This window comes from Trichechus manatus, unplaced genomic scaffold, assembly GCF_000243295.1.
Source record: "Trichechus manatus latirostris isolate Lorelei unplaced genomic scaffold, TriManLat1.0 scaffold00016, whole genome shotgun sequence".
NCBI lineage: Eukaryota > Metazoa > Chordata > Mammalia > Sirenia > Trichechidae > Trichechus > Trichechus manatus.
In genome coordinates, this window is record NW_004443952.1 from 622,778 (window position 1) to 643,961 (window position 21,184).

At 41.0% G+C, this 21,184-nt stretch overlaps 1 protein-coding gene across 7 annotated transcripts in view; it reads left to right on the plus strand.

Moving 5' to 3' along the window:
* CDK5RAP2 (CDK5 regulatory subunit associated protein 2) overlaps positions 1 to 21,184 on the plus strand; it is a 233,404-nt gene that overhangs the window by 52,776 nt on the left and 159,444 nt on the right. For all 7 annotated transcript variants that reach the window (XM_023727350.1, XM_023727354.1, XM_023727352.1 and 4 more), the window contains 6 exons: positions 162 to 285; positions 3,571 to 3,725; positions 11,334 to 11,496; positions 12,647 to 12,700; positions 13,541 to 13,660; positions 16,280 to 16,372. In XM_023727350.1, the coding sequence (XP_023583118.1) occupies positions 162 to 285; positions 3,571 to 3,725; positions 11,334 to 11,496; positions 12,647 to 12,700; positions 13,541 to 13,660; positions 16,280 to 16,372 (709 nt within the window). The remainder of the gene's footprint in view (positions 1 to 161; positions 286 to 3,570; positions 3,726 to 11,333; positions 11,497 to 12,646; positions 12,701 to 13,540; positions 13,661 to 16,279; positions 16,373 to 21,184) is intronic.

Sequence of the window (21,184 nt, forward strand, 5' to 3'; positions counted from 1 at the left end):
ATCTATGTTTTTGAATTGCAAATATTAATTAAAAAAAAAAAAGCTCAGCACAGGTCTGTAGGGGAAGTGGCTAACAAATATTCTTTGTCTCTTTGGGGCTGTTGAAATTACTGTCAGACTGTCACCCTTGTGCCTTTTACATCTTTTGCCTCTTTTTGCAGCAAAGCAGTTGAGAGCTTAGCTGAAGGGGGTGGCTCTGAAATTCAGCGGGTGAAAGAAGATGCTCGGAAGAAGGTGCAGCAGGTTGAAGATTCCCTAACCAAGAGGATACTCCTTTTAGAAGAGGCAAGTCTGGAAACCCTAAAGAGGAACACAGTTCTTACAGTGGGTTGGTGGGCAGGATTTTGTTCCTTTTCTTCACAAACTGTCAGTTTTAGGAGAAGTAACAGCTGCTCTTCCTGAGTATCTTCTGGGTTCCAAGCCCCATTCTAGGTACTTTACATATATAATTTATAACTCTTACACCCTGCTAAGTGGCCATTATTGTCTCCATTCCTTTAGATGAGGAAACCGAGGTACAGAGAGAAGTACCAAGTTTAAACCTGAATTTAAATTCATGACTGCTGATTTTAATACTATCACTGATTTCTATACTACCACTCTTCCTATTTAGGGATTATCTAGTGTAGTCCTTTCATTTTACAGGTAAGAAAACAGAGGCCTAGGGAGGGGAAATGACTTAACAAACATTAGCTAAGCCTGGAACCAGACTTTGTGACTTTTATGTCATTGCTTGCCCATCTAACCCCTTCCCCAGTATACAGCCCCCATCCATCTATCCAGCCAGCGTTTATTGAATGCCTTTTCTGTATTTGGCATTGAGTTTAACTCCTCTTTCTGCTTATTCTCAGTTATGTGTTTTCTATACTTATGTAGGGAATCAGGATGTTTCCTAGTGAAAAACTCTTGTTTCCTATATGTTAAAAAGTTTTCCTCTTATTTTAAGCTCAGCCCATGCTAATTATAGGTAGTCCCTGACTTAGGATGGGGTTCTGTTTCAAGGACTTCCTCATAATTTTGTTTAACGTAAGTCGAATACTTCATTTATTTTCCTTAGTTTTCATTATTATTGCCTTTTATTATCAGTATCTTTATAAATCCAATCTTTATTTGTCTTTGGGAGTTAGAAACGTTACATATAACCTTAAAGCTATCTTTTAATAAGTACATATATACGTATATAAAAAAAATACACAAATCATAAAAATGTACTCCAACAATGAAGAAGAGTTGAACCATGTTGGCATTTTGTCAGTTGCAGTAATAACTCCACGTATGGAAGGCTATGGATCATCTGGATTATCCCTGGGAATGCAGATGGCATTTCTAATCAGAAAGTTAGTGACAGTTGTCTGTGTGGTCCTTTTCTTTTTTGCTTCGTATTATTTCGTGGTAATATCTCACTGCTTCCCAAATCTGCCATTTGACTTTAGTAAAGCGATCAGTGTTGGGGTCCCTGTTTTCAAACAACTGAAGCCCCTGATTTAGTTTAGAAAACGGTATGTATATGGCAGTGTTTTGAACAGTAAATCATAAAATTGAACGTTTTTGAGTGAACACCTGAGAATGATAACATCAGCAAATTATGCACTGCAACATTGTTTGTAGCACATACTACTAACAGTAAGAGGTACAAAGAAAAAAAAGGAACGGACATTCGTAAGTGCGTTCGTTGTAACTCTAATACGTTGTAAATTGGGGACTACTTGTTCTTAATTCTTAGTCTTTGAAGTCTTCTGTTTCATCTCAGTTTCTCTACCTGAAACTATGACTCTTCTTAGCAGTTACATGGAGAAATAGCACCAACAAACATTTGTGGATGATGGGTGACATTTGTGCTGTATTTTTTATTCATAATATTCTTACATCAACCCCATGAGGGGAGGGCGTGTATGCGTAAATATTAAGTCCAAAGTACAGGTGAGGAAACTGAGGCTTAGAGAGGGTGAAGAACTTAGTTTAGGTCCAAAGCAGTAGAGCTGGAGCCAGAACAAATGTTTTCTGAGCTCAGATTCTGAATTTTAGTTAAAATGGAATTGTGAGGCTTTTAAGAGACATAATCTATTGGTCTGTCACCTTATTTTTCCCAGTAAGTGCTTCCCAATGTTTTGGGGTTACCAGCGTGATAGTACTGGGTTTGAATCCCTGCTCTGTCAATTACTAACATTGTCGTCTTGGATATGGCATTTACGTTCCTGGAGCCTCTGTTTTTCTTTATGTGTAAAATAAGGTTAATGATACCTGCTTTGCAGTAGTAACTGTAATAACAATAGCAGTAGCTAACAATTAATTTATTGAGGACTTACCGTGTACTAGGCACCCTTCTAAGCTCCTTATGTACCTTGACTTAATTAATTCCTCCGGTAAACCTATGTGGTAAATACTTTTATCATCCTTTTTTTTTAAATAGCAGATGATGAAACAGGCACAGACTGGCTAAGTCACTTGTTCAGGGTCTCACAGGCAGTAAATGCCAGGTAGACTGGGTGAGGAACTTGCATTCTTAACTACTGTATAATCTCTCAGTAGATAACTTTTTAGGGTTAGGCAAGGATCAAAGATAATACAAATAAAGCTCCTTGCTCAGAGCTTGGCATTTAGTAGGCACCCAGTAAATGGAAGGTTTTGTTGTTTGTTATCTCAATGTTGGGAGATGATTTTCCCAGCTCTCTCATTGAGATTGACAGGCAAGCGTCTTGGGGAGACGGTGGAGAAGGCACTGTGGAGGGAAGAAAAAGGGCAAGGAGGAGGAAACACATTTATTGTGCTTCCTATTATGCAGCAGGCATTTGACAGTTTCACAGCAACTATTTGATGGGATGGTGGTTATCCTTGTTTTATAGATAGGGAAGCTGGGGCTCAGAGAGGTAAGTGACTTACCTAATATCATGCAGCAAATAAATGGGAGAATTGGATTTTAACCCACTTCTTTTTGACTTTTATTCGTGTGACTTGATCAGAGGCAGTTGGCATGAGTAGCTGGAGAGTCATATCAACTCCCAGGTCACTTCCATGAGCACCAGGGCCTTTTCCCCTAGCACAGACCCTGCCTGCATTTCCTTGTTGGCTTCTCTGAGCTCTTGGGAAGAACATAGAGGTTTTTTTTTTTACCACTTAAATCACCTTGGAGATACAGAAAATGTAGTTTAGAATTGTGTAGTCATTATCTTAAAAAAAGTAGTGAGTGGGGCAATGGGTTGTGGGATAAATTTGTATGGAAATATGGTGACTCTTCGGAATTTGTGTATGTTTAGGTATTGAGAGGCATATTTCTCCTTGTTCTCACTGAAGCTGTAAATATTGATCTGATTTTTCAAAACCAGAAATACAGTTCTTGTAGAGTTGAGTCTTTTCCGTTGGAAATGCCTGTTACTTTTCAGGATACAAGAGGGAAAAATGACTGGCAAATATATTTATTACCGATTCTCCCCATGTACGGATAGTACAATTCAGGGAGGGGAAATGTGCCGGAGAAAAAGTCATAAATATTTATATTTTAATCCAATTTCCTTTCAAAATGTTCCCAATTGTATTGAAAAATTGCATCAAATGCATTTAATTTAACTCTAGGACGTGAAAGCCGCCCAAGCAGAACTGGAAAAGGCCTTTAGAGGGACCGAAAAGGAGAAGGCTCTTCGGCTGAGCTTGGAAAACAAGCTTTTAGAGATGAAGAAGATGCATGAGGGTGACTTGAAGATGGCTCTGGTCCTGGAGGAAAAAGACAGGTCTGATTCTTCTTCCTGTGATACTCTGACATCTCATTTATCTGGTAGCATGGGGAAAGAATTGTTCCCTTTCCCTCCCTCCTCTCCTTGTTCCCCACAGAACTTTAGTGACTTACTGGAACATGTCCAACACAGTGAGATAGAAAACTAGGATTAAATTAGAATGAAAAGAAAAGGGGTAGAATAGTGACATGAGGACAGAGAGAGTTAGGAGATAGAAACTCATGCTGGAAATTTCTACTCAGATACTAAATTTAGAATGTAGTTTTGCTGTAAGCTTCCTGGTAGCCGTAGGAAGATGGGAAAAACATTCTTGGTGGACACCAGAGTCACATTGCTCACAAGATTAAACGAACCAGTAACTCAGGATAAGCCCAGTTTTTCTTGGCACTATCAGAGAGAAATTTAAATTTCTCTTTGGATCTTCATAAAAGGAACAGTGAATGACTACATCCCCACAATGATTACTAGTGAATTTTGTTTGCCCTGTTTTTCATCATCTTTTTTTTTTTAAATTTAATTTTGTTGTCGTTGTTGAGAATATACACAGCAAAACATACACCAATTCAACATTTTCTACATATACCATTTAGTGACACTGATTACATTCTTCGAGTTGTGCAACTGTTCTCACCCTCCTTTTCTGGGTTGTTGCTTCTCCATTAACCTAAGCTCACTGCCCCCTAAGGTTCTTGTCTAATCTTCCAAGTTGCTGTTGTCAGTTTGATCCCACATAGATAGTTCTTAAGAGAGCTTAATGCTCAAGGCAGACATTTTTTACTAGTTAAGCTAAACTGTTGTTTGGCTTTAACAAGACTTCAGAGGATATTTTTGGTTTAAAATTTAAAGATCATCTCAGGGCAATAGTTTAGGGGTTCATCCAGCCTTCATGGCTCCAGGAAGTCTAGAGTCCATGAGAATTTGAAATTCTGTTGTGCATTTTCTCCCTTTTGATCAGGAGTCTTCTATAGGATCTTCGATCAAATGTTCAGTAATGTTAGCCGGGCACCATTCAGTTCTTCTGGTGTCATGGCAAAGGAGGCAGTTGTTATGGAGGCAATTAGCCGTACATTCCGTATCCTCCTCCTATTCCTGCCTCTCCTTCTTCCTCTGTTGCTCCAGACAAATAGAGACCAATTGTCCTGCCTTGGATGTCTGCTTGCAAGCTTTTAAGACCCCAGGCACTAGGTAGCAAACTATGAGGTAGAACAGAAGCACTAAAAATGATATTAGGCCAATTAACTGGGATGTCTAATGAAACCGTGACCCTAAACCTCCAAACCAAGAAACCAAAGCCCATGAGGCTTTTGATTGTACACAAGCAGCCTCGGCAGCTATTCCCTTTTTTTTTTTTCCCTGTTGTTGTTGTAAATGTATCTATCGTGCAGCTTTTGCCAGTTCAACTTTTTACAGGTGTACAACTTAATGACAGCAATTACAATAATCAGCTGTGCAGCCCTACCCTTAATCAATATGATTTTTCTATCACTGTTAACCCTCCTGTCCCCCACCCCTCCTACCCCTCCGTCCGTCCATTGCCATTGAGTCGATTCCGACTCATAGTCATCCAATAGGACAGAGTAGAACTGCCCTATAGAGTTTCGAAGGAGTGCCTGGTGGATTCGAACTGCTGATTTTTTGGTTAGCAGCCCTAGCCTAGCACTTAACCACTACGCCACTAGGATTTCCCTGCTGCCCCTGGTAACCACTAATAAACTTTGGTCTCTATGCGTTTGCCTTTTCTTATCTTTTTATATAAGTGAGGTCATACAATATTGGTCCTTCTGTGACTGACTCAGCATAATATCTTCAAGCTCCATCTATACTGTAGCATGTATCAAGACTTCGTTTCTCTTTCTGGCTAAGTAGTATTCCATTGTATGTATGTACCACATTTTATTTATCCATTCATCTGTTGATAGGCATTTAGGTTGTTTCTACCTTTTGGCTATTGTGAAGAGTACTGCAGTTAACATTGGTATCCAAGTCTCTGTCTGAGTCTCTGCTTTCTAGTCTTTTGGGTATATACCTAGGAGTAGAATTGCTGGATCATATGGTAGTTCTGTTTTTAGTTTTTTGAGTAACCGCCACACTGTTTTCCACGATGGCTGTACCGTTTTGTATTCGTGCCAGCAATGGATAAGTGTTCCGTTTTCCCCACATCCTTGCCAACATTTGCCATTTTCTTTCTTTTTTTTTTTAAATCTTAGCCATCTTAGTGAGAGTGAAATTGTATCTCTTTGTGGTTTTGATTTTCATCTCTGATGGCTAATGATGTTGAGCATATTTTCATGTGTTTGGTGGCTATTTGAGTGTCCTCTTTGGTGAAATGTCTATTCAAGGCCTTTGGCCATTTTATAATTGGGTTATTTATCTTTTTGTTGTTAAGTTGTCAAAGTTTTATATATATTTTGGTGAGTAGATTCTTATCAGATATGTGATTTCCGAAGTTATTCTCCCAGTCAGTAGCTTGTCTTTTCACTTTTTTGGTAAAGTCTTTTGATGAATACAAGTTTTTAATTTTTATGAGGTCCCATTTATTTATCTTTTGTTTTGCCGTTTGTGCTTTTGTTACTATATTAGATAATCCATTGTTGGAAGCTAGGCCCAACAGCATTGCCCTTGCATTTTCTTCTACAAATTTTATGGTTTTAGCTTGCACGTGTAGGTCCTTGATCCATTTTGATCATTATATCTTTTATGGCAGGCTCAGGGCCCAGATTAATACAGTGCAAGGGACCAAAACAATGTGGACCACATATAGAGCTCTTTGATAGTCTAAGAATAAAGTATGTGTCGTTTAGCCCAGAGAGATGGATGGACCAAATGGACATTATGTCTTGCAACTAAACTTTTGATAAAAACTGGTCAGGAGACGAGGTTTTATTCTTTGCCATGAACCTTATATTTTGACCCTCTCGTTTTGCTTTGACAGTCACTTAGTGAAAGATTGAGTTAACTAAACAAAAGCAAAACTTTGAGCTAACTAGTGACCTATCCACTGAAGAGCCAAGATTATTTGGATTTTAATAAAAATTGTTCAAAAACAAATGACCTACTTTCTGCTTCCTTAAACAGAGGATACTGACTATGGCTACTTTTTCTTGGTGGCTCAGTACCAATGCATTGACAAGCCCACCATGTTGTTTAGGTTTGTGCCTAATTGTCTTGGATCCCCAACTGCTGTTCCCTTTATTTCTCTCTTGCTCCCACTTTTTGAGCTTTGAATCTGCTGCTTGTGTTTATTTATGGGTTGGGAAATCAGAGCAAACCTTTTAGCATTATCTGTAAAAGAGGAATAAATAGGCTCTGAGGGAGAGTCCATGGTCTCCTTTTATTGAAGTGCCCTAGCTTTGACGTTTAGAGGGGCTAGCATTTATTTGCTGCTCTGTGACCTATTCTTAGCTTTCATCTGGAAAATTGAACTTTTGGGATTAATAATCTCAGGATTTGTGAGGACACTGAGTTTTCTATGAGGTGTAGCACCTGAGCACAGTGAGTAAGTGAACATCAGCTTGGTTTAGATTACCCATTTGAGACCTTGTGTTTTTCTTGACTTCATGGCTAGGAAGAGGAGCCTCCCTGGAGGTGTGCCCTTTTGGTGACCACCCCCCGCCCCCTTCCCCAGTACAAGCCTTTTTTCTGGCACCATCTGTGGAGACTTTGGAACCACTGAACTGTGAGAAATGACAGAGTTGGAGCCCTTCTCCCAGGAATCATTTCTATTTTCCCCTGTATCTCTCCTAGATTATTGGCACTGAAGCCCCTAGAAGGTTTATGGGCTTGTCTTTTGTGGGAGTAAGAAAACGGGACCTGAGGGAGTTACAATTCCCCAGCAGGTAAACTGGGATAGGGAGCCTAGGAAGTACAATGTGTGGGGCAGCCACCAAAGAAGAGAAGACAGTTCCTGGGGCCTGTTAAGGGGAAGAAAGGAGAGAGTCTGAGGGTAAGGTTGAAAAGAGTCCCTGAGAAAGGCCCTGTGAGGATCCTGACAAATTCTCACCAGTTAATTCACTGGTTCTATTGGATCATTATATCCTTTATTTAACAAATATTTATCTTTATTTAACAAATGTTTACTGAGTATCTTCTTCTCAACATAGTGGTGATTAGAATATAGGTGTGGTACAGACCAGATCCTAAATTTAAGCTTATCGTCTAGCTAGGTGGAAGGGCCGGAGGGTGGGACAGAGTGATAAGGGCTAGATGAGATAAATGCTGGGTTAAGATATGTATCTGAGTCAATTTAGGAGGATTAGGGAAGGCTTCCTGGAGGAAGTGCTAGAATGAGGAGGAATTACTTGGACAAAAAAAGGGAAAAAAGGGTGTTCCAGGCACAGGAACCGAATGTGTGAAACTCCAGAGGCAAGAGGGAACACAGCATGATCAAGGAACTGAAAGAAGTACTGATGGTTGGAGTGTTGTGTTCTGGAAGGGAGGTGGGAAGAGATGAGGAGAGGGAAGCTGGGACAGATCATGTCGACCTTGTTGAAGAGTTTGAGTTTGTGTATATAAGAGGAGGGTGGAGGTGACAGGATCAGATTTAAATTTCAAAAGATCTCTCTGGCTGCCTTATGGATAATGGATTGGTGGTGGAGTTGGGTAAGGAGATTGGTTCTGAGGCTGATGCAGAAATCTAGAGATGATGGTGGCTGGGACCAAAATGATGGAACTAGGGGTGGAACAGGCAGAGAGAGATACTTAGAAGGTAGAATTGACTTGCTGGGATTGAAGGGCCTGTTGAGTGATTGGATTTGGGAGATGAAGGAGAAGGCTGTGTGAGACCACCTCACCGAAGTCTTGGGCATGAACAACTGTGGGATGGTAGTGCAGTTTGCCAAGTTTGGGGGAAAAAAGGGAGAAGGGGAGATGTTTTTGGGTGGAGGGGGTAAGGTGATATTTTCAGTTTTGACATATTAGGTTTGAGGGATCTTTGGATACTTGAAGAGTATAGTCTAGGAGGTGGTTGGGTATCTAGCTTTAGGCTTGAATTAAAGGAGGTATAGATTCATTCATTAACCAGCAACTGAACATTGCTTTGTGTTGGGGGTGTTGGAAGTGCCGAGGTGAACACTGTCCTGCTTACATGGTGCTCCCACCTTGGGGGCAGGATAAATAATTCATTGTGATTGGTGCTATGCTAGAGTAAGTTCAGAGCTCAGCGCTGTGACAAAAGAAAGGGAGTGATCAGCTTTGCTTCGGTGTGGGGCTTTTAAGGACTGAGGGTGGGGATGAGGAAGCCTTGTCAAGCAGGGAGAACAGCCCATGAAAAGGTATGGAACCTGGCGCATTTCAAGGTCATCACAAAGGAAAGTCTCTGTTAGCATATGCCACAGAAACTTAGCATCTCATCTTTTTGGAAGAGGAACTTCGGGGAGGGTTAATGTTTATTGGGTACTTAACTGACGTTTCCGTGGAAGTGAGTGGTCAGGGCGGGGCCTTGCTAAAGCCTGTATGTTTCTAGGGTTTCCCATGGCCTAGGTCTGGCCCTACCTGAATATGTACAGAAACCTGATTAGTCAGTACTGTGAAACCATCTGTCTGTCAGGGGTAGATGTACTCTGATCACACTCCCAGAGACTGATGCAACAGCTGGATGCCAACTCCGGATGCTTGCTGAGGGTGTGACTCTCTTTGTGGTAGAACTCCCCTGGGACTGGGATCAGCGTGTTCCCTCCCTGAAGGCAGGCCTGCCTAGGACACTACATCCAGGTTCAGGTTAGTTGCTAAGCACTGAGTTGCAACAGGGGTTCTTGGTTATGCCCTGGTGAAATGGAACTAGATCTGTCACACAGGTTGACCCATTGTTGAGCAGGGTAGAGTGTTGAACCCTTAGTGCCGAGGGCGCCACTTGGATGGGCACTGCCAGTGTCTTTCTAGGTTCATGCTTTAGCTACTTTATCCTTCAGTCTGGCCTTTTCAGTAGTCTTTATCTTTAAGGCAGTCAAAAGTGAGGAGCCCTGCAAGCCAATATGGCCAACAGATACATTTTATTTGGCTTACATAGTGTTTTTAAAAATTTGAATTAGTTGCCAGTATTTAAAAAAAAAATCTAAATTCATGTAAAAGTCTGGATTTCCAGCTTCTCTTGAAAACCTGGAAGATGTGGCAGCAATGGGCCATTTCTTGCTGGATGGAGGCTGCTCCCTTGGATGGGCCTGGTGCTCCAACATGGCCATAGTCTCCACCTGACCCGCCTCGCTCCTATTTCTAAGCTTTGAGGGACATTTCAGTGTTACTGCCTGGTACCTTCTATACCCAAGGCATTGCTGGGTGCTTTACCTACTTTTATCTCACTTTTTGTTCAGGGAGCTGGTACTTGTTAGATTTGCATGTGCCTTTCTCTCTGCTTGACAAGGCTTCTTCATCCCCACCCTCAGTTCTTAAAAGCTCAATGCCCAGGACTCCTCCTCTGATAAACCTTCCCTGCCCCACACCCAAGCAAAGCTGATCACGCTGTCAGATTTCCTTGCCTTTGCTCTTTCTATCAAACCAAGTTGCTTTCTAGGCTTAACTGCAGAAAGCCTCTTCTGAGGGTCCTCTGATAAAATGTTAATTGCCAAATATTCAAACAAGTAATAATTTAAATGGACGAATTGTATGGTATGTGAACTATATCTCAGTAAAGCTGTTTGAAAACAATCAAATGATCATGTGTGAAAAAAACAGTAATAATTATAACAACTGTCAATTATTGAGTTCTGCCATATGCCAGGAGCTGTGTAGAGCTGTATTAAATAGCTAATCTCTAGGCCACACAAACAAGTTATTATCCCCATTTTATAGCTGAGGAAGTGTAGGCTCAGAGAGGTTAAACAACTTGCCATGGTCAAGGGCAGTTGATACAGGGTATTATGGTAGCTCAGAGAAGGATGCGTTCAGCTCTACCTGATGGCGGTACTAGGGGTGTGAGTTGGCAAAGCTTACTTTATGATAGGCGATGCTTAGCTAACTGCTGCAGGACTAACAGTGTTTATCAGGTGCAGGTGGGAGTAAGGTTGGGAAGGGCATTCTAGGTAGAGGGAATAGTGTGGGCAGAGGTCTAGAGGCATGAAACTGCTGGGCTTATAGAGGGAACTGCAAGTGAGGTTGGTCGGTAGTGATGGAGAGGGTAATGGTTTCCTGTAAGAGATGAGACTGAAGCTGTCACCAGGAGCCTCTGATCTTCTAGGCCCTAAAATCTAGGGCCTTGAATGTCTTACTGAGGAGTTTAGACTTTATGTTGAAAGTGAGTATGTTTTTTCACATTCACTGGAACAGCTCTGCTTTATTGGTTGTGTTTGGGCTTTGGGGCCCAGTTTCTTTTGGAAAAAGGATTTCTTTGGATGGTGGGGCTGTTGAATGTTTTTGAGCAGGGGTGTGACTAGATCAGACCATGGTCTGGCAGCTCAGAGATTGGCTCAGCTAGCTAGGCTGCAGGCAGGGAGACTGGTTAATGTCACATGAATTCTGGCCCTTAGTCTCCGACCTGCAAAATGTGATTCCGTTTATGTTCAGTCATTGGACATGTCTGCTTTGAAGATGTCTGACCCCATTTCCTACCTCCTTCGGCTCCACTGAGCTAAGAGAACAGCTTAGAATTAATATTTAAATTTTGTTCTTTTTCAGACTGATTGAGGAGTTGAAGCTGTCTTTGAAGAGCAAAGAAGCTTTAATTCAGTGCCTTAAAGAGGAGAAATCTCAGATGGCATCTCCTGATGTGAATATGTCATCTGGAGAGCTCCAAGGACTTTCTGCTCCTCTAAGGGAAGAAAAGGAAAGAGAAACTGAGGTGAGGAAACAGGACATGGAGGGGGTACTTTAATTAGCAGACCATACTCCTCTCTGGGAAATGGAATACACCTCCATTCCCCATGGTTCACTCACAGTCTGCTTCTAAATATTAGCTCCTTGTCAGCTGAGGGATAGCAGAAACTGCTTTTGTCAGGGCCTGGTTTTTTTTCTTCCCCCTCCCCAGCCTTGTGTTTTAAAGAGTTAGTTAAAAGACAGTCTCATATCTGCTTGCCTCTGTTTCACCATTTGCTAATTTGTTATTGTCTGGGGCCTTTATTTTCATCCTTTGGGTTTTCTAAGGATAAAATTGTGGTACATTGTACATGTCCCTTTTATTTGCATGATTAGAGGCAGCTTAGGCCAGCTTTGCTCTGAAACTTCAGAGGCAGTGGAGGAAGAAAACTAACTTGTATTGGGCCTGGTAGCACATGAAAGGTTTCAGCTTCCCTTCTCATTTAATCCTCCTGGTCAGCTTGCAAGAGCTCACAGTCCCCTCGTAGAGTTTAGAAACAGGCCCAGAAGAGTTATATTTTTTCAGGCTCCAAGAGGTGGGCTATTAGTAGCTGCCTCCAAAGCCTCTCTGGACTTTTCCTCCCACACTGGGCAGCCTCCACGGCAAACCATTTTGGAGAGGGTGAGCAGGACTGGGAAACTCAGGTAGGCCTTGGTTGAGACCTTCCATTCCTGTGAGGCTAAGAGTGACTGCTGCATGTGGTACCATCACAACAGGGGATGTTCTGGATGTTCATGAAAAGCCTTGGTTTCTTTATAGAACATAGTCTTTGTTCCCACCACCGTGATGCGTTCTTTAGCCTCATCAGTTGTTTTTTGCTTGCAATCAGCTTCTCATTTAACCCTCTTTCCCACTTACCAGGTGCTTTCCTTTAGCATGCCTTTTCCATTTTGTTTAGCAGCACCTTGGTCTACACTCTGTGGGGTTGGTGATCAACTAACGGGGATTACTTGTCTTTACAATTCTCTCAAATTGGGTGGGTCTTTGGATGGGATAGAGAGAAGGAGGGGACACTTCTGTTCTAATGAGTTGCAAAGCAGTGGAGGAAAGTAAGTAAATGAGGCACTCATTCCATTTGTTCTAGGGAAACTATTGGAGGGAGGGTTCCTTGGCACCAATTAATGTCTTCTCTTAGGCTATACATATGGAGCATCAGAAGGAGAGAAATTGCTTTGAAGAGAGGATCCAGGTATGTTGATAAAATTTTTAAAAATTTATTGAAGGTTTACCCTACTTTTACCTCTTGTTTTATTCTGAGTTCTATAGATAATTCTGCGTGATGATAGCTGTCATTAAATGCTACTGTGTCAGTCAAGTTTTGGGCACTTTACAGAGGTCTTCTCAGTCTTTGCAATAACTGTCTTTGCACATGTGGCACCTGAGGCTCAGAGCAATGAGGTGACTTGACCAAGATCATATAGCTAGGAAGAGGTATAGCAAGGATTCATATCGGCCTGCCTGAACCCAAAGCCCATGCTCCATGCTCCCCGAGTCACAACAGCCGGCATTTGTGTAGCGCCTGCCAGCCTAGAAGGCACTTTCACATCCATTATCTTGTTTAATCCTCACAACAGCCTGGGAGGGAGGCAGTGGTGATTATCTTTTGAAATGAACTCAAACTCTAAATGTATAGTTTAGTCTCCATCACACCAAATTCTCTGCTAGCTTTTGTAGCATTAAGGAATGAAATTAATGATCTGTTCTTTCCCCCGAATAACCTGGTATGGTTTCGAATACTCTGATGTGATGGTATTCAAATTCCAGAGGGCATTGGAGTCCTTCCCATAGAAGAGCTGTCATCATCTTAACTGATCTGATCCCATCCTTTCACCCACTCCTATTGCCGTGAGCGCTAACACAGTAACTTGGAGCTGAAGCCACTACGTTCAGCTCTACTTGGAAACATTAATCACAGGTTGACAGGAATAAGATAGAGTAACTCCATTTGAGTGTGTTCTTAAAGATATATTTACAGTGCATTTTGGTTGGAACGCATCAACTTAGTGAATCTTTTTCTAATCTAATTTAGGCACTTCAGGAGGACCTAAGAGAGAAGGAAAGAGAAATTGCTACAGAAAAGAAGAATAGTTTAAAGCGGGATAAAGCCATTCAGGGTCTAACCATGGCATTAAAATCAAAGGAAAAAGAGGTATGTCTGATGTACCTGAAGTGAGATTTTTCTTTATTAGCTGCTGTGACTGGCCTGTCCTGCCCTGAATTTTTAGCTTCAGGTAAAAAGTTTATAAGAGAGATGAGATGACTATGGACAGTGGGGAAGTGGTCCTTTAGTCAAATGGAAATTCTTTTCACTTGTCTAATCTAGCGTTCAGGAGCCCTGGTGGCATAGTGGTTAAGTGCTCGGCTGCTAACCGAAAGGTCAGTGGTTCAAACCTACCAGCTATTCCGCAGGAGAAAGATGTGGCAGTCTGCTTCTGTAAAGATTACAGCCTTGGAAACCCTATGGAGCAGTTCTTCTCTGTCCTATAGGGTTGCTGTGAGTTGAAATCGACTTGATAACAGTGAGTTTTGGGTTAATCCAACATTGTCCAGTAGAAATATAGTATGAGTTACATATGTAATTTTAAATTCTCTAATAACCATATTAGAAGTAAAGAGACACGTGAAACTGATTTTAATAATATATTTTATTTAACCTAATATATCCAGAATATTATCATTTCAACATGTAATCAATAAAACAAAATTATTAATGAAGTATTTGGCATTCTTTTTTCCCACTCTTTATAGCACATCTAAGTTCAGTCTAGCCGTATTTCAAATACCCAGTAACCACATGTGGTTAGTGACTACCATATTGGACAGTGCAAGTCTAGGCTTTCGAAAGACAACAGGAAATTGAGATAAAGGAATTGAGATAAAGGGCAAGGCCATGACTATGAACCCATTAGATAGCTACCTGGGTTGTTGCCTTAGGGATCCATGGTGGTGGCTGACAGTTTTATGCTAGTTTTCTTGTCTTTAGTTAATATAGCAATCTCTTGTGTCCCAGTAACTGTGCTAGACACAAACGCAGAGGTGAAAACCCAGCTCTCCTTACACGTCTGATGGGGAAGAAAGATGAAGAGTGATGGATGTTGTGACTGAGGGAAGTGCAGGGGCTGTGGAAGCTGAGGGAAGGGTATCTAATACAGATTAAAGTGTACATGTGCAGGATGGGGAGTGGTACTTAGACGAGAATATGCCTGAGCTGAATCTTAAAAGGGTGAGTAGGAGTTAGTTGGGAAGGGAGGCAGGGGCGGGGAGGCCATTCCAGACACAGGAGAGAACATTGGCAAAGGATTGAGTTAGGAAAGAGCCTACTCTGTGTGTGTGGAACCATAAGCTTTGGGGTTGCCAGAGCCTAAAGTACAAAATTTAACTGAGGCAAGAGAGGAAGCTGGAGAGATTGCAAGGGGCCAGCCAGTGGTGGTGGAATTAGTCAATCATATTTAGCTGCTTGGGTGACGTGCCACTGAAGGCTGTTAAAGAGGAGGTGTGTGATCACATTTGCATTTTGAAAAGGTTTCTGGCTTATACTGGGAGAGTGGATTGGAGGAGGGAGATAATGGGGGCAGGTAGGCCAGTGCCCCAAGTGAGAGCCAAGGAAGGCTGAATTAGAGCTGTGGCCATAGCAAATAGGAATGGAGAGGGAGGGGCTTCTTTCAAGGAATATTTAGAATTTGGGAAAATTTGATGTTAAGATGTAGAACTTCAGAGAAGGTATAGTCAAGGATGACTTCTAGGTATCTGGCTTGCTTGACTAGGGGTATGGTGGTGTCACCAGCTCAGTTAAAAGCATAGAAGATGGAATATGATGGTGAGATGGGGCGTGATGGTGGAGCTGATGTGTCCTTTTAGATAGTATGGTCTTTGAGGAGCATATGGACCATTTATTTGAGCTGTGCTCAGGCCTGGAGATGTAGACCTGGGAATCACTCATTTACAGATGAGAATTAAAATTCTGAAATTTGGTCTCCTTATCCAAGGAGTGTGTATATAGAGTGGGAGAGAAGAAGGCAGAAGATGGCACAGTAGGAAACATCAAGATTTCAGGGATAGGAAGAGTAATGCACAAAGGAGACAAAAGGAATGGTTGCAGAAGTATGAAGCTAACCAGGAAACTGTGACATTGAAGAAGCCACAGGAGTGCAAGCGTTTGAGTAGTCATCAGTGTCAAATGAGATTTGATTCATAATAACAGTTGTATCATGTGCACAGGGCCCAGCTGACGTTGGAGAGCTTCAGTATGTTGCAGGACAAGCATTTCGGGTGTGCAGAGACAAGAGGCACCAGTGGTGCAACTGTTCTGGGTGCTGGCAAAGTCCAGGGTGTGGCCATGGTAGTTCGTGGCTGAACTGGGATATAGGAGAAGGTCACTAGAGGATGAGGAATTCTGGGAATAGCCAGGCTAGGTTGTTGGGTGGGCCATCTGTTTATGGACAAAAATAATAACACCTTCTATGAGCCAGGCTTTATGGTAGCACTTACACATACTACTTCATTTAACACTAGCAATCCTATAACTGGGGGAGTGGTGGTATCCTCGTTTTATAGTTGAGGCAGTTGAGCCTCAAAGAGGTTAAGTACCTTGCCTGTTTGCCTAGTCATCCAGCTAGTAAGCAGCCAGACGAGAAATCCCACTCAGGTTGTGTCTGACTACAAAGCCCTTCATCTTAAGCACTTCACAATTGAGTGGGAAAAGCATTTGAGCTGTGCAGAAAGAAGAGAGACATTTGCATGCTGGCTGCCATTCCTTATTTTTCCCCAGGTTGAAGAACTTAACTCTGAGATCGAAGAGCTCAGTGCTGCCTTTGCTAAAGCCAGAGAGGTCTCCCAGAAAGCACAGACCCAGAAATTCCAGGTAAAGTGTTCACTTTGGCTTATGTGGCTGTCTCTTTAATCTTTACTCCTGGTGAGGTCAGGACTTTGCAGCTGAAAGGAACTTGGATGATTTTGCTAAGAAAAACTATGGGTGGTCTTTAGTAATAGAATTAGCTCAGTCTAATTAAAGGGAAATTCTCCATGGGATTTGGGTGCTTCTCCAGGCCCCTCATCTGTGTTCTCTGTGCTGGGTAATTCCTGTCTGGGAAACAATGGAAGAGAGTCAGACTCCTTGACTCATGATAATGATAATGACAGCAGCTCCCACCACAGTTAGGAGTGCTGAGTTACTCTGTGCCAGGTAGTGGACTGTGCAGCATATATGGGATATCTCATTTAATCTTTAGTACAACCCTGTGGGGAAGGTAATTATCACCTTACCCATGTATTTGTGGGATTATTGAGGCTCAGAGAGGGTATGCAGCTTATTCAGTGTCACACAGCTAGCAAGTGGCAGGGCCAGGATTTAAATGTAATAATTGCTAGTAATAACAGGTGGTGTTTACTGAACATATACTATGTGCCAAGACCTGTGCTAAGCACTCTCCATGGATTATCTCAATTAATCTGCACAATTGCTCTATGAAGTAGGAACTATTAATATCCTTGTTTTACTACTGAGGAAACCCAGGTTCAGAGAGATTGAAGTAACTAGCCTAGAGTCACAAAACTGGTAAGTGATAGAGTTTGGATTTGACCTTAGAGCCACTGTCACTCCAGAGCCTGTACCTGTCATCCGGTACCTCTTCTCACCTGGATTCTTCAGTTCTGCCTGCTCCCTGCCAGATGTCTGTTCTCTCCTCTCTACAAACAGTATGAGTTCCAGGTTTTGATGTTTTTGACCTGCCTTTTCTCTTTTTTCCCCTAAGTTGTACTGCAAGAACTCCTGCTTAGGTCATCCCTGGTCTTCCTTCTCTTTTCCTAATTTTAGTTTTGTTTCTAATTATTTCTTTTAACATGTTTCAAGATTACATATATAGTGTATATCTGTTGCTAATAACTTAATGAATCATAAAAGTTCCATCATCTGAATAAATCCCTACTGCCTAAGGCTCCCCCTTCTCACTCCCTCCAGCAATGTTGCTTTTGGTTATAAAGTAGAAGTTAAAAGTTAAACCTAATTTAAGACTCTTTGGTTCCTAAGATTCATATCCCATGCCTTATCTTTTGCATAGCTTTGTTTCACACTAAGAATAATGGAAGTAATTTGGTTTAAATCATGAAGTGCTAGAAGCATAGATAAATCTCTGCCTTTGGAATCTCAGACTTGCTTTCCCCCACCGTTTTGACAGTGGTTGATGAAATGGAGCTGAGGTTAAACTTTACACTTGAGATTTTTTTTTCTTTGCTTAGGAAATAAGTTTTCAAAGCTAAATTCTTAGGAAGACCATCCATATTTCCCAGTGCTTGAGAAAAAAAATCAGAAAAATGGTATCAGTTGACAATCAGAGGCACCAGACATCCTTAGAAGCATTATGATATTTTACTTATTATGTTGGTCCATGAAGGAGAGAAAGGAGTTTTTTATAAATTAATGTTACCCAAATGTATTATAGATTTACTAATTTTATACCCCTCAGTCCTAGGCTTTAGGAATGATATTTGAGGTCTTCTAACGCAGTGTTGGCCAGGTTTCTTGTCTTGCAGTGCACATGGATCAGGAATTTTTGAAACTCCTCAGATTCTCCATGTCAGGTTGGCTCTTTGGAGAGCCCTTATTTAATCCTGACTGCCACACATGGAGACAGTGTGTTTACTAGTGTCACAGGTTGCCAGGACTTGATACTCAAGTTTTAATTCCAAAGCCCATGTTCTCTCTACTACTCTAATTGTGTGTGTGAGTAAATGCACAGAATACACTTATTCAGATTTCAGCAGTTTGACATGTACTCATTTATGTGTGTAAGTGTGTGTCTTTAGTTTTCTGCTACCCAGTCTTTATAAACAGCTACATATAATCCATTGTATGGAGGTACCATATTGTTTTTACTGGGAAGAACATGGGTGGGATGTAACCCATCACATGATACATGACTCTGCTTTGCACTAACTGTGTAACTCTGGGCAAGGTATATGAGTTCTCCCAGCCTCTTTGCACATTGTAAAATCTAGATAATCACATTTATATCACATAATCTTTACAAAGATTAAACAAGAAAGTATGTGGGCACAAGATAGTAACTCAGTAAATGTTGTTAGCTCACCTTTAAGCCAGTGGTAAAATCTTTTGGCATTAACATATTGTGGTTACAGTCACATGCTGCATAATGTCCATTTGTGCAGTGTCCAACCGCATATACATTTGTGGTCCCATAAGATTATAATAGAGTTCAGAAATCCCGGATTGGAAAATGGGACATAGTGGATGTAAATGGACGTAGTGAATGCAGCAGCTTCCGACCTGCAACGTGTGTATCTCCTGCCTCTTGTATACAAAGCGACTGTATTTGCGCCGCCAGGAGTATAATGATACAGTACGTATATAACCTGTAATACACATGTCTTGATAGTCATTATAAACACCTATGTTACTGGCTTATGTATGTCCTGTACTTTCTGTTATTTTAATGTGAACTTTTTCTGCTTACAAATAAAAAGCTTACTGTATAACAGTGTATTGTATACTTCTACTCGTAGGCAGCAGCATCCAATCTCGTGTTTTGTGCGTCTCGAGTGTTGAAGCATTTTTCTTTCAATTTTCTTTTGAAAATATTACTGTGAAGCACATTGTGCCTCCCAAACGCAGCAAAACCAGTGCTAGTGATAGCAGTAACAAGAGGCAAAGAGGTTATCAATTTGGAAGTGAAACAAAAGGTTATTAAACAACATGAAGGTGGAAAATCAGTGAATGCTGTTGCTTGTTGATTTAGGCATGTTCGCACAACATCCAGTCACATAACGTCCTGTTTCACAGAAGGTGTCATGGACGTTAAGTGACCCATGACTGTACTGTGGTTTGGTTTCAGATTCCCTGTCTAGTGGTGTTATACACATAGCTTTTAGTTTGAGGAAGCTTTCTGTGTTCTCTTTTCATTGTGAGTGAAAGATAGTAAAGTGTAGGAAAAAGAAAACTTAGATTTACTTATCCTGCACCCACTGAAATGGTCTTTATGTATGGTATTTATTAATCTTCACAACTGCTTTGTGAAATAGAGATTATTACTTCCCATTTCACAGATGACAAAACTGACTTCAGGGAAGTTAACTTCTCCAGGTCACACAGCTAGAACTGGTCTTTGAACTCTGGGCTTTCTGACTCTCTTTTTGAAACTCAGCATGTTTCTGTACATGCTGTAGGGAAGAACGATTTGTTTTAATACTATACTTGGCCTTCAGTTTCCAGCTATGTGTAATTGGGCCAAATGTTTGTCCACTGTTTATAAGCACCTAACTGATGAAATAGAGATTCTAAAAAGCAGGACGTCATACAGACAAAGGTAAAAAGCACTTCAAAGATTTGCAAAGGGCCATTTAAGGAAAGTATTTTTTTGAAATGATGAGAGCGTATGAATTTGATTTTTTTGAGCTTGGATTTTTTAAGGGGCTTTTGCCATTATTACTTACATGGTAAATCTTACAGAACTTTCATCATTTTATAGTGACTGTGTTATTTTAATAATCTTTGCTGTCCTAAGTTTAACACACTCTAACTGGTGTTCCTACTTCTAGCCTTTCCCTCTTGAACTCAGTCTCCTTGTTTTAATTCTTGCTAGTTTATTGATGTTAATTGAAATCTTTGCTGGTAAGGGCAAGGCAGTATAGTGATGTGGAAAGAGAACAGACTGTGAAGTCTTTTGAATCCCAGATTTAATCACCTGTGGTCTGGTGACAAGCTAGTTATTTAACCTTTCTGAGTCTCAGTTACTTCAACCAAAAAATGGGGATAATAATGTGTAGTTTGTAGGGTTGGTATGAGAAGCGGAGACGTAATGTGTGTAAAGGCACCTGTTTAGCTCCTCGTATATAGTCAGTGTTAATGAAAACAGCTATGACTATTGTTCAAACTGAGCATTTCCCCAATCATCGTTTATCTTCTGTTGTTAGTTGAGTTTATTTAAATAAGCACCGCGCCAAATTTTTTTTCTTTGAACTTGTGACCTAGCTTTCCCACTTTAAAAAATTTATTTTAATTTCAAAGGAAACAAGAACAGAAGCTTATATAAAGCTTACTTTGAAATTTGAATGGAGTTCACCCTAATCTCTATTGTTGTGTCCTAAATAGCAGTTGTGTGCTAAATAGGACCGAGTGGCTGGGCTTTGGGTGGCCCAGGAACAGCAGAGCTTCACCGCTCCCAAATTAACTGTGGATGTAGCCCACTTCTCCTGAACAACTAAGTTGGATACCTGAATGACTAAGACTTAATAATCACACTGACTGAGATGTATTCCCTGGAAAGGCCAAGAAGCTGGGACTGGTCCCTTTGTTCCACAGTTGGACTTGTGACTTTGACATCTCAAGTGTTCCCTGTTTTTGAATTTTTAATCTTGAGCCTCAATCTAATTCAAAGGACAGCTTTTTAAAAAAACAAGTTTATTTTCTCCTGGTTATAAGCATTATATATGCTTCATAAATTTTTTTTGGAAGAGTAGAAAGGAGAAAAAAATGGGAAATCAGGAAGTCATCCAATGACTTGTAACATTTTTTTTTAATTGTACTTTAGATGAAGGTTTACAGAACAAATAGTTTCTCGTTAAACAGTCAGTACACATATTGTTTTATGACATTGGATAACAACCCCATGACATGTCAACACTCTCCCTTCTCGACCTTGGAGGACTTTTTTTTTTTTTT